Source organism: Dunckerocampus dactyliophorus, chromosome 11, assembly GCF_027744805.1.
Source record: "Dunckerocampus dactyliophorus isolate RoL2022-P2 chromosome 11, RoL_Ddac_1.1, whole genome shotgun sequence".
In the NCBI taxonomy this organism is placed as follows: Eukaryota; Metazoa; Chordata; class Actinopteri; order Syngnathiformes; family Syngnathidae; genus Dunckerocampus; species Dunckerocampus dactyliophorus.
In genome coordinates this window covers 19,960,402-19,972,393 of record NC_072829.1, presented here as the reverse complement: position 1 = coordinate 19,972,393, position 11,992 = coordinate 19,960,402, and the positions used below count along the sequence as shown (strand labels likewise).

The 11,992-nt window shown below is 40.2% G+C and overlaps 1 protein-coding gene across 2 annotated transcripts; it reads right to left on the bottom strand.

Annotated features, from left to right (window-relative positions):
• Positions 1-4,371: 4,371 nt before the first annotated feature.
• Positions 4,372-10,293, bottom strand: eif4ebp3l (eukaryotic translation initiation factor 4E binding protein 3, like). 2 transcript variants are annotated; one of them, XM_054791961.1, is made up of 3 exons: positions 9,906-10,293; positions 7,815-7,988; positions 4,372-4,924 (listed from the first exon to the last, which is right to left on the bottom strand). In XM_054791961.1, the coding sequence occupies exons 1-3, from the start codon at positions 10,030-10,032 to the stop codon at positions 4,896-4,898; spliced, it is 330 nt and encodes a 109-aa protein (XP_054647936.1). In that variant the 5' UTR covers positions 10,033-10,293; the 3' UTR covers positions 4,372-4,895. The 2 variants fall into 2 exon arrangements, with proteins under 2 accessions (XP_054647936.1, XP_054647934.1); XM_054791959.1 differs by having other exon boundaries at positions 4,372-4,927; positions 9,906-10,292.
• Between the last annotated feature and the right edge of the window lie 1,699 nt (positions 10,294-11,992).

Genomic DNA, 11,992 nt, shown 5'->3' with positions numbered 1-11,992 from the left:
CATATACATATTTATCACCTAATCTTATGATTAACCACAAGAGAAAATACACTGTGTTCATGTCATGTTAACCAGGTGATGTTGAGCCATGAATATATAAACTATTTATGAAAGTGATTTACTTCCATGGGACAGGCTGTTTGGTCAGATGCATTATACAGAAACCAAAATAAAAAAGTTACAGAGAGCAGAATGGAAGAAAGCAGAAGATCTGCAGCAGTTGCTGCTCAAAGGCCAGCCCACATGCCATTTGGAAAAAAAAAAACATTGAACAAATCCTGCAAGGATGATTAGGGCCACACAAAAGAAGTATTTAAACGTTGTTTGCTGTGATGTAAAAACAAAAAAAGGAGAAGTACTGAAGTACTGTAATTTAAAAATTGTAGTTGAGTAAACTGAAAAAGTAATCCCCAAGCCAAAAAAAATCTGTAAAATTATGTAAAAAATAAATAAATTATTTCATTAAACATTTAGAAGAAAAAAAGAAGTAAAATGTATCGGCCTTTATTTTGTATGTAGTCAACTTATTTAACTACTTAGCATATCTTACCTACATTGGGTTTATTCTGGCATGTTTTTTAAACCCACGCGTGAAGAATATCAGAGTGACCCCCAAATGACTGATTTATATCAGGTCAGCTCACGTAGAGCCAGTGTATTATCCAAATTGTAATTACAGTACGTGCAAGTTTTCCATTTCTTTTTATGCGTGTACAAAGGTGCTGGTATAAAACCATAAATGAAATGATTATTTTAATGCTCAGCTGCTGTTACGTCCCTACTTAATCCTTGCAGTGCATCTTACCTTGCAATTATCGCATCTACTGTACATGATCTAGTATGCGATGGGGGCGAAATGCTGACCTGGTCAGAAATTCACCTGCATGTCCACTTTATGGGTCAGTCACAGGGAAAGTATCATTATTTCTGGTCAACATCATTTCAGTGTAACCCCACACAACGGACTAACATAAAAAGCGGCCCTCATTCATATCAAACTAAGTTAGAAAACCGCAAAGGTAAGACAAGCGTCGCGCTAAACAAGTTTGCCATGAAAAACAGATGATTGATGGACCTTCAACATCTATCTACTATCGACCAAAAATAAAAGAGATATCCTTTAGTCAGAGGAGGATTGACATTTGGCACACTGTATGCAATCTAAGCTCTGTTTACAGTTAAATGTATCCATGGAAAATATGTCAGTGAAAGTTTCTATTACTGGTGACACATGAAGCAATATGTCGTCTGGCAGCAGCTGTTAAAACACAGGTCTTACACGCGCTGCGAGGTATATCAAACACTCTGCAAGTCAAAAGTTGACAAACATTTCCTGTGCTAGTCTTGCCTTTAAACCGTATGAGCTGGTTGAAGTGTTTTGGGTATTCTTCCACAAGCTTTTCACAATCGTTTGCTGGAATTGAGTTCCATTTCTCCGGACAGACCTGGTGTAGGCGAGTCAGGTTTGTAGCCGCCTCGCTCACACACGCCTTTTCAAATCTACCCCACAAGTTTGATCAGGGCTTTGTGATTGTCAGTCCAACTGACAATCCAGACTTTTTTGTCCGTAAGCCACTTGGTGACTGTTTTTCTTAGGGTCACTGTCCATTTGGAAGACCCATTTGATGGCTTGAGACATTGCTTCAATATTTCCACATAACGTTCTTTCCTCATGATGCCATCTACAGTATATTATCAACTGTACCAGTTCCTCCTGCAGCAAAACAGCCCCACACCATGACGCTGCCAATCCCCTTATTTCACAGTTGGGAGGGTGTAGACACAGCCTCCTTTTTCTTCCAAATGTAACATTGGTCATTATGGCCAAACAGTTCCACTTTATCTTCATCAGATCACAGGACATGTATCCAAAACTTAGGGTCTTTGTCTCTGTGTACATACCTGTAACATGTCTTATTTCATGTTGCTTTTGGATTGTTGTTGGCTTGTTCTTGGCAGAGTAGCCTTTTAGCGCTTGTCAGTGCAAGACTCGTTTGACTGTGGATAATGACACACTCTTACCAGCTTCAGCCATCATCTTCACAGGGTCTTTAGCCTTGGTTCTGGGGTTGATTCACACATTTTGGACCAAAATATGTTCATCTCTGAGAGACAGAAACCATCCCCTTCCTGAGCAGTGTGATGCCTGGACATTTCCATGTTGTTTATACTTAATGAACGTGGCACCTTCAAGCATCTGGAAATTGCACCCAAGCATGAACCAAACTTGTGCAGCACCACAATTCTTTTATATATATATAATATCTTGGCTGATTTCGTTTGATTTCCCCATAATGTCAAACAAGGAAGCGGTGTGTTTGAGGTGTGGCCTTAAAATACACGCACCAAGGTGCCTCTGACTAACTCAAATGTTGTTAACTTATCAGTGTATGGAAACTTTTGATTATGAAGAAAGTGATTTTTTTAAAAAAGCATTTAGCAAATAGAAATAATGTTGGTAATCCTAACTGACCTAAAACAGGAAAAGTTTAGTCTGATTTAATTTCAGATGGTGAGGAATGAAAACTTCGATCTGGTTTCAACTGTAAGTACAGTGCACACACTGTAGGTTAGTGTGTTTCTGCATGGGACAAACATGCAGTGGGCCTCCCACCCTGAATTCTCCTCTCTGTGACAGAAGCAGGCCGTGTGTTTGAGTGTCTATTTACACCGTCACCCCAGCAATGATCCTGCACCACCTTGAACAGGAGCAGCGGACAAAAATAGAGCCTGTCGACCAACCCCTCTCAATGCAGCCTTCCAACACAGAAACTGGAGCGGGAGAGAAGGGAAGAGGGGGAGGTGGCAAGGAAAAAGGGTGATATTTTCACTCTGGAAAAGGGCAATGGAGCAAGTTTACTCCGGTTCATTTTAAACTCAGGGAGATGGGAGTGTCTAGTCTGAAGTGAAGTTGTTTACAGTGATGCAAGGGCAACACTTCACTCAACAACACTTTAATGAGTGTGTAGCAGCCGAGCTAAGTGACCATTTGGTTTTCCACAAACAAGATGAGGAATTTTATATCAGGAGTCCAAAATGTTACTGGCAAACCCATGTGTCAGTGTCTTGGATAAGCTTTTTTTTTTATTTTGGATTACGCCTGCCTTACACTACAGTACATGGATAAGCTCTAAAACAGAAGCCAGCAACAATAATACTCATTTTTAGCTGAGATTTTATATTGCAATTGCACTTTCTAGTGGTATATGAGGCAATACTGTGTTTTGTCGCTTTGTGGATGTATAATATATTTTGTATGGACCACCAAGAAGATGAAAACATGCTTTCTCATGCACAGAACTATGCAAAAAAAAAAACAACTTTTTTAATGTATTTTTCTTGCCCATACCTCCACTTGCGGAGGGACTTTATCCACGTTTCAGTTACCTGGCACATGAGATTGCTCTCACGTGTGCACACGCGGCCAACAGGCACGCTTTCCAAAAAGTGTGCACAAACCACACGCTCAGTGACGTTAAAGTAATCCTTACCGTGCGGCTTTTAGATAATGTCAGCTTCCAGTATTTGCCGTATAAACAAACTTTACTTTGTACAATCGCTTTACCGTGCAGCAACTACTGAGGGTCCGTTGACCTGAAAAGTTTAGAAATTTGAGTTTAATCAACAGCTGCCTACATGAATACTCATATATTGAAGAGGCCAACAGTGCCACAAAGACTGACATAATTTAAGGATGCTCACTACTACAAAATCAAATATCACAGTTAAATACCAAATTGTGCCACACCCTACCCTCTAACTGCCGAGTTGCAATTCGTGCATCCTTTAGGCTGCAGCTGCCCTCATTCCGCAAGACCAGCCCCTCTCCTAATCTACAGATCAGTGCCCACCCCAACCAGCTGATGCAGTTTGGGGGCCGTGGAACATAGCAATAACAACCTTTTCGTTTTACCAGTTAGAAGACATATTACGCTGCCGTCTTTCCGTGAGCTATTCACCAAAATGTATCACAATATTTTGATTAGAAACAATTCAGTATAATGCTGCTCCGTTTAACTGATTCTGAACCATAGACTTTCTTATACAGCACTTGTTCAAGGTGATTTAGTTCTTGCGGGTGTGCATACTTTAGAGGCCAGTTGGAGACTAAAAACTTAGGGTCCTTCCGCTGTGAAGTTCTGCATGTCTCAAAGTGCCTCAGGGACCAACTCCATAAATGAAGAAAAACAGTGCATTTATGCAAGTCATTACCTTGCTTAGTATGTAGGTTTCTTATGGCTTATGACCTTCCATTACACAAGATATTCCTTAGCACAACTTCCTGTCACTGAGTAAATATACTGTATACATATTATGGCTCCAGTATACGCAAAGCATGTATAAATGACATACAAAAACAAGACACATTTTCAACAGCCTTTATTTGGAATTACTCACATTTAATCCCTTTCTCCATAAAAAAAAACAGTCTGGGCAGTTTTCCAACAGGCCCTGACCCCCAAAAGAAAGGAGACACTTGCAGTGCCTTATACGTATACAAGGGGTGGAAAAAAAACAAAAGAGGAAACATGCCTGCAGTGAAAAGGCTGATTTTACATCTCTTAATGTAATCATCCAACTTAAAAAAGCTACATTATACATTGTAATATATACACAAAAGATATAAAAAGTGAAATCAAGACTGTGTGTCTGTTTTTCCCCCACCAAATCCTGCTCCAGCTCAAGTGAGCAATTGAACCATTTGGTGCCGTGTCTTAGCGAAACACACTTTTTAGGGTCAAAAACACCCTAGTTTTCTCAGCTTCCAATCTTTTTGGTTCCACGGCCTTTGTTTAAAATAAACAAAAAGTGAACAAAAATCTTTATTGCAATGCTTTACGGTCAAGACTGACCGTGGAGGTGTTTGAATTGTAACTCTCCACAGGAGGTAAAACTCAGATGTCCATCTCAAACTGGTTGTCGTCTGCTGAAAAGGGGGAGGAAAAAAAAAAATGTAAATCAGGCAAGAGTACATGCATTTCATGCTTGTTGCACCCGCCCCAAGAGGAACCACACCTTAACGGAACACAGACATGCAAACAGCCCACATAACTTATCAGTCCATTCACAGCTGACAAGACAAAAATACTGAGAGGGTCCGACCCTCACAGCCACAAACTTTGGACAGTCTGTGTACACTCATTTAAACATGACACAGCAGAGGCCTCATCTTCAAGACTATTCTGACAGGACAACACACCAATATTTGGCTGCCATTTCCCATGATAAACTGCTGTCTCAACTTGCCCTTCAGCCAAAACCTTTGGCTGCACTGCCAGGAAAACCTTATTTACAGAGCTCTCTTAGGATTAGACATGCTGGCTTTCTGTAGAATTACAGTAAAATTAGTGAGGAGCTATTTTTGCTAAATAGAAGTAAGGTCAGTCTATTTGATCAGGAAAGCCCCTCCTATGTACTTGCTGCATTCCACATTGCTGGAAAGTAGGTCCTTGGAACTTCACGGATCAGACCTCGAGCATTCAAGTCAAAAGTAAACAAAAACATGATGTACGTGTTTAATTTAGCAACAGCGGTTCCATATATTCGGTATGTTCATCGGTATGTTCAGTATGCTTGGCTAAATTCCTTCATGCAGAATAAATATAGGAACATACTAGTATTTGCACACCAATTTCCATCCACAAGAAGGTAGTGATACATGTTACAGCTGCAGTGGAGCCCCGCACATTCGTGATTCAGCATCACACGGCCCCGCAAATTTGCGGATTTGTGGTCAAACACACACACACACACACACACACACACACACACACACACACACACACACACACACACACACCAATCTGAAGACCAGTTGAAAAATTGCTAGAATTTTCATTTTGCACATTTGGATCTTAATGAGGTTTAAAAAAAACAAGAAGCGAGGGTGAGACAAAAAGCATTTTGAAAAAGTAATAATTTAATAATTTTAGTAATAATTTATTGAAAAAAACAAACTGAAATAGGCCGTTTAATCAGCTGATCAAAAGTTTAAGACCATCTCTCAAATAATAATAATAATAAAAAAAACTCTCCAAACCAGAACAGTTCTCAGTAGGACTCAGTAATGGATAGCTCCACCGTTCTTGTTAATCACTTCAAAAATTGCTTTGGGCATGCTTGATGCGAGTGTTTCCAGGAAGCTAGTGGGAACATTGCTCCAAGTGGTGAAGATGGCTTCACGAAGGCATCAACTGTCTGGAACTGATGGCCATTTTTATAAACTTCCCTTTCCTTCCATCCCCAAATGTTCTCTATGGGATTTAAATCAGGGGAACATGCAGGATGGTTCAAAAGAGTGATGTTATTCTCCCTGAAGAAGTCCGTCAAGCGAGCATTGTGAACTGCAGCGTTGTCCTGTTGAAAAACCCAGCTGTTACTACACAGACGAGGGCCCTCAGTCATGAAGAATGCCCGCTGCAACATCTGCATGTAAGCCTCCACCATTTGACAACCCTGCACCACCTGAAGCTCCAGTGTTCCACTGAATGAAAAAGCAGCCCAGATCATGATGGACCCCCCTCCACTGTGCCGGGTAGAAAACATCTCAGGTGGGATCTCCTTGTCATGCCAGTAACGTTGGAAGCCATCTGGACCGTCAAGGTTACATTTTTTCTCATCAGAGAATAAAACTTGTTTCAACCTTTCAATGTCCCATGTTTGATGCTCCCTGGCAAAGTCTGAACGGGCAGTTTTGTGGCGTTGAAGGAGACGATGTCTTTGAATTCCTTTTTCCCCCGCAGATGCAGTCTGACGGTTATTGCTCTGCAGTCGGCACCAGTGCGGGCCTTAATGTAGGTTGAAGATCGCCCTGTGTCTTGAGGGACAGCCAACTGGATTCTCGGGCTCAGCGCAAGTGTGATTTTTTTGGGTCTACCACTTGACTTTTTTGTTCCATAATGCTCAGGATCTTTCAAAAAAAAAAAAAAGTAGAATGACTGATTTACTGCACCCAACCTCAGCAGCAATGTCACGCTGCGAGAGGCCTTGCTTATGCAGCTCGACAATCCGACCACGTTCAAAAAGAGAAAGCTTCTTAGCTTTATCCATCAGGAGGGCATGACAGTGAATGCCTGACAGAAAATGAACATTTTGAGCAGACTGTAGCTTTTAGAGCCTGTGGTCTTAAACTTTTGATCAGCCGATCAACAGCCTATTTCAGTTTGTTGCTTTCAATAAATTACTTTTTCAAAATGCTTTTTTGTTACTCCCCCTTCTTGTTTTTGCATATTGTAGCTCTACTTAAAACATCATTAAGAGCCAAATGTGCAAAATGCTAATTCTAGCGATTTTTCAACTGGTCTTAAGATTTTGATCACGAGTGTATATACAGTATGCGCGCACACACACACACACACACACACTGTATATTCATATACTCATGATTACTCATGATTTTCACTATTCACTGGTGGTCCCAGATCATAACACCTTTGAAAAGGGGGTTTGTACGTTTGTACTGTACGTATCTTAAGTTGTAATTTTTTTCTAAAATGCAGTGTTTGTCTAATGGTGGAGAAGTGGGCCTTTTTGTCATGAGGTTCGACGCTCCTAGTTACGCGTAGTAGGCATCTCGAGTGACACGTTACAATGATGTGTTGAGATTCCTGCCCCAAAGCTCTGCATGGCACAGCTAATGTAGTATGTTAAGGGCATAACAAGTCACACCACTTGTACAGTATGTAACCACGTTAAATGACATGGGTGGGGACAACAGGTTCACAAAGCCAGAAAATACATACCTCTGCCTCAACAACTAGAAGCAATTATGCAGTATTATCTATGGGAAAATGTTGATTTTACAAACTGTTTACCCGCAATGTCCTTCTCTTCCTCTTCGACCTCCTCCTTGACGTCCTGGAGTTTGCTCACAGTGTGAGTTGCAGGGCACGTTACCCCTGGGATCTGGGGGAGACATGGCGGGGTGCGGGCGAGAGGAGAGTTTCTGCAATCCAACAGAAACTTCCTGTCATAGATGATCCGGGTACCTGTGTTGATGAGAGAAAATTAAGTTATTTTTTGTTTTTTTTTCCTCCCCAAGTGGCAAATCTGACTTTTTAGTATTAAATACAGAGAATGTAAAATACATTCAGGGATTGTACTGGCTCAGATGGGACATTTTCAGGAGTTAAAAACCGTAATCCCCCAGTGGAAGAAACCCAAATTGTAGAAGCAGGGTGTGTGTGTGTGTTTATGTTAGTATGAGAGTGCAGAGGGGAGGGGTTTAGGGTGACTTCTAGGAAATCAGAGCACATAATATTCCCTCTTCAAAAAGACACATGGAGATTAAAGCCACATGGCTGAGATGTTGGCTTGGCTGTAGCTTTTCTATGAACAACATAACATTCTCTGCTGTGTAATCCAATGTTCACTTCCTTCTTGTTTTCTAGCAACAAAGTTCTAACATTAAACCTGTAGACTGTCAAAGATTACAACATTTTAGCATGTTTTTAGTGCCTCAAGAGTTGGACATAGGCCAACTTCCAACACACTGAGCCATAAAATGCTGTTTATGTCAGAGACGAGGGACTATCAGCTGCTCGTGTCATTCTTTAGTGGAGTTTGACCCATTCTGTACATCTGATGAGTCTGTCCACGAGCGGAAAAACATGTTATGTAATAACAGTACTCTGACAAAGGGAATGGGAGCAGAAGGGGGGGTGATAAGGTAAGAAATGTTGGCCGCTATCGAGAAACGTGACAACATTTCCTGTATCTGTACCATATTATGTACAGTACTGTATGTCAGGGCTCAGTAACTCACAGAATTGAATGTGTGTATATTAGCAGAAGCACAAAGGCATATACACGTATGTTAGAGCATAATAATACTGTTAAAAGATCAAAATTGCCATTACACTAGTCCTACTTCTTTCAAATGATTTTCTTCATTTTTTTTTAATTGTATGCATTAGAGAAACACTGAACATTTCTTTCTCTTAGTGTGTCCAAAATGTTCTCCGTCCCTGAAATGCAGAGCAGAAAAGTGTGCAGGGATAGGACATTCTCCAGCCTCTATGCAGCCAATCACTTTGCCATCCTGGCAACAGAATAAACACCCTCTTTTAACGCCACTGGAGGGACAAATCCTGTTTACAACAGCAGAAAGCATTGGCTACTGTGAATGCATTGTGTAAAAAAGCCATTTGATAAGTAGAGGGGCCACATTTTTATTTTCAAAGTCAATTTCGGTTCAGTTTAAAATAATACTTTGGGATATATATGGCTACTTGAAACACAAAACAGTAGAGGATATGGGAACTCCACATGCACACACTTTGATAATGTTCAAATGTTACATACAATTAACATTTTTTGTTTGCCAAAAGTGGATAATTACGAGTGAGTGGATCGATCCAAATAGCCACAGTACTGATACCAATATATCAATATTCTCAGGTTTTCTGTTTATTTTCACAAATAAAAGGGGGGGGGGGAGATTTGGATGAAATAGTAGTTTTTGCTTTTGTTATTTTGCACTGTTGGCGTTATTTTTGTTTATTTATTGAAATATTTTGTGTCTGCCTAAAATCTTTGTCACTTGTTTTTGTCTGATTATAACAACAATCAAGAAATTAAGGGCAAAAATCACAAAATCTTTCACATTCCATATAAAAAGTGTCAAGTATCGAACATAATGGCCCTGAATCTACTCTTGATTTGCAGCCCACACTTAACAATTGCTAACTAGGTAACAGTATAAAGCACGTGCGCTATAAATCAAAGGAGACTTAACGTGATTTCTGGCTAAAATCTCGCGGGAACTTGTGCTCGTGTATGTTTTTAGCAAAACTTTCCATCACGCGGTTGCACTTTGAAGATTTCAGTTCATGTTTAAGATTTAATGTTTAAGATTTCAATGTTTAATATTTGTGAGACACGTCTCACATTTCTACCGTTCTTACCTCCGGGCGTAGTGGAGAATAGAGTACCCCCGGGAGTCTGGCTGTAGCAGTCGGGTAGCTGAGACCAGTCCTTCAGGGTGAGCACCCTGGTGGGGATAGGACAGCTTTTAACTTGGTTTGTGGACATGCTAGCTTCTTGGTTGATGCAGCAAACTAATCGAGATCTAGTTTTGTTCAAAAGCCCTCAAATTCGCAGTTAAGTGCTTTCTGTCAGTCTTCGCGCTAATTCACTTCAACTATGTTAGAATCTCACAGTGACCTGCTCTACTGAAGTGTAAGGCTTGTAACCGAGTTCGGAAGTTGGTTCTTGGGTCGTGTCCGCTTGCAAAAGCAGCTGCCAGCCAGGACCATGTGCTGTATTTGTGGCAGACACTCGTGATGTTTTTGTGCAGAGCTTTATGAGGCACGTGGGGCCACGCAGAAAGGGTGCGCTACCTTTAGAAATCGGAACAATCCGCGGGGGCGGGAACACTTCCGCAAAGTAACAGTAAACGAAAACAATTTACTACCGTGGTTTTTATCCTAAAATAAAATTTCCTATGCACAGGACTTGTGCTATGATGAGGGGGGAACAATCCTTTCCAATCAACCACATAAATAATTTACATTTAATTGCTGGACTTAACTTTATTTTTGATTTGACATTGACAAAAAAACATTCAAAACCGTGAGTGTGGACTTGAATTGGTTTCTTGATTTTGGCATTCTTTGCAAATTGAATGCCACACATTTTCAAATATGACTGATATTGCAATAAGCAGTTTTTTCTTGGTTGCACACATGCAGGTCTGCTACTTCAAATGAAATCACCAAGAAATATTGCAGTTTTTCATGATGGTGCATAAACTGTTTGCCACCACTTGAGGGCAACATTGACTTGATTTGGTAGAGTATTTTTCTGCAGTTCCATAGCTAATCTAAAGAGGGAGACAAAATCAGAATTCATGGAAGACTTCAAAATAATATCTACCCCCAAAACAGAAACTATTGAGTGTCTCATAATTTAAATTATTTCCTCCATAAGTTCATTCCTTCATAAATTGTCTATATATTGCTATACATTCTCTAGTTTTTCTCTCACTATTAAAAAATGGTGACAAACACAGGAAGTGAACAAACTTTAAAAGACTAAATGTAAATACATGAATTACTATAAGTGTGAGATTTAAAGGAGACGGTGGGAATAAATGATCAGTGAACGATAAGAAGAAACGGTTAGTATTAAATTAGATCAGTTTCTTCCAACTACTTTTTGTACAAACAAATAAACCATACCATATGCCGGGGGTGTCCAAATCTTTTCCACCAAGAGCTGCGAGAAGGCAGGGGTCACTTTGATATATTTTTTAATTTAATATTATAAATATATACATATATATAACATTCATCCATCCATTCATTTTCTATCCTGCTTAATCCTCATTACGGTTGCGGGGGTATGCTGGAGCCTATCCCAGCTGACTTTGGGCAGGAGGCGGGGTACACCCTGGACTGGTTGCCAGCCAATTGTAGAATGACATATGAAATGGAGAAATGAACATTTAACATAATTTGACCAGTAGTGGACACCCTTGGACAAAAAAAAGGACAACAAACATATAACAGCAATTTGTTCACCAAAAAACATAGTGCTGCTGTCAAATTTGACTCATGTAAAATACATAAAAGAATACATTGAAGACGTTGCTTATCTCTCTCCGGCAGCAGCAACTCTGATATGCACTGTTGTCCTAAAAGTTGCGCTCGTGGCCCACAATGCATTATGCGATCACGTGCAAGCATCGCAAGATTTCATCTTGGGTGCATGACCCAAGATATTGCACGCTAACTAAACGGACGAACGCAAACCAAGGTAAAATTTTAGCAGAAATTTGTACCAAAAGCTCTTAAATTAATGCCCAAAGTCCACAATTTTACATTTTAATTGTTTCATTTCAAATCAATTGTGGTGGTGCACAAATGCTGTCAGTGTCCAAATATGTTGCACAAAAAGTCAGCCAGCGTACTAACATTACCTCCGTAAGAAACACTCATCCATTCATTTTCTGCTCTATCAATCCTTGTAGTACGCCTCTTTACCGCTTGGT

What these genes read in the sequence shown, in the direction of transcription:
- eif4ebp3l (XM_054791959.1), bottom strand. Translation starts at nt 10,032, where the DNA reads ATGTCCACAAACCAAGTTAAAAGCTGTCCTATCCCCACCAGGGTGCTC. An exon ending in ATTCTCCACTACGCCCGGAG is followed by an intron (nt 7,989 to 9,905) that starts GTAAGAACGGTA and finishes TCATCAACACAG; the next exon opens with GTACCCGGATCATCTATGAC. An exon ending in GGAAGAGAAGGACATTGCGG is followed by an intron (nt 4,928 to 7,814) that starts GTAAACAGTTTG and finishes CCCCCTTTTCAG; the next exon opens with CAGACGACAACCAGTTTGAG.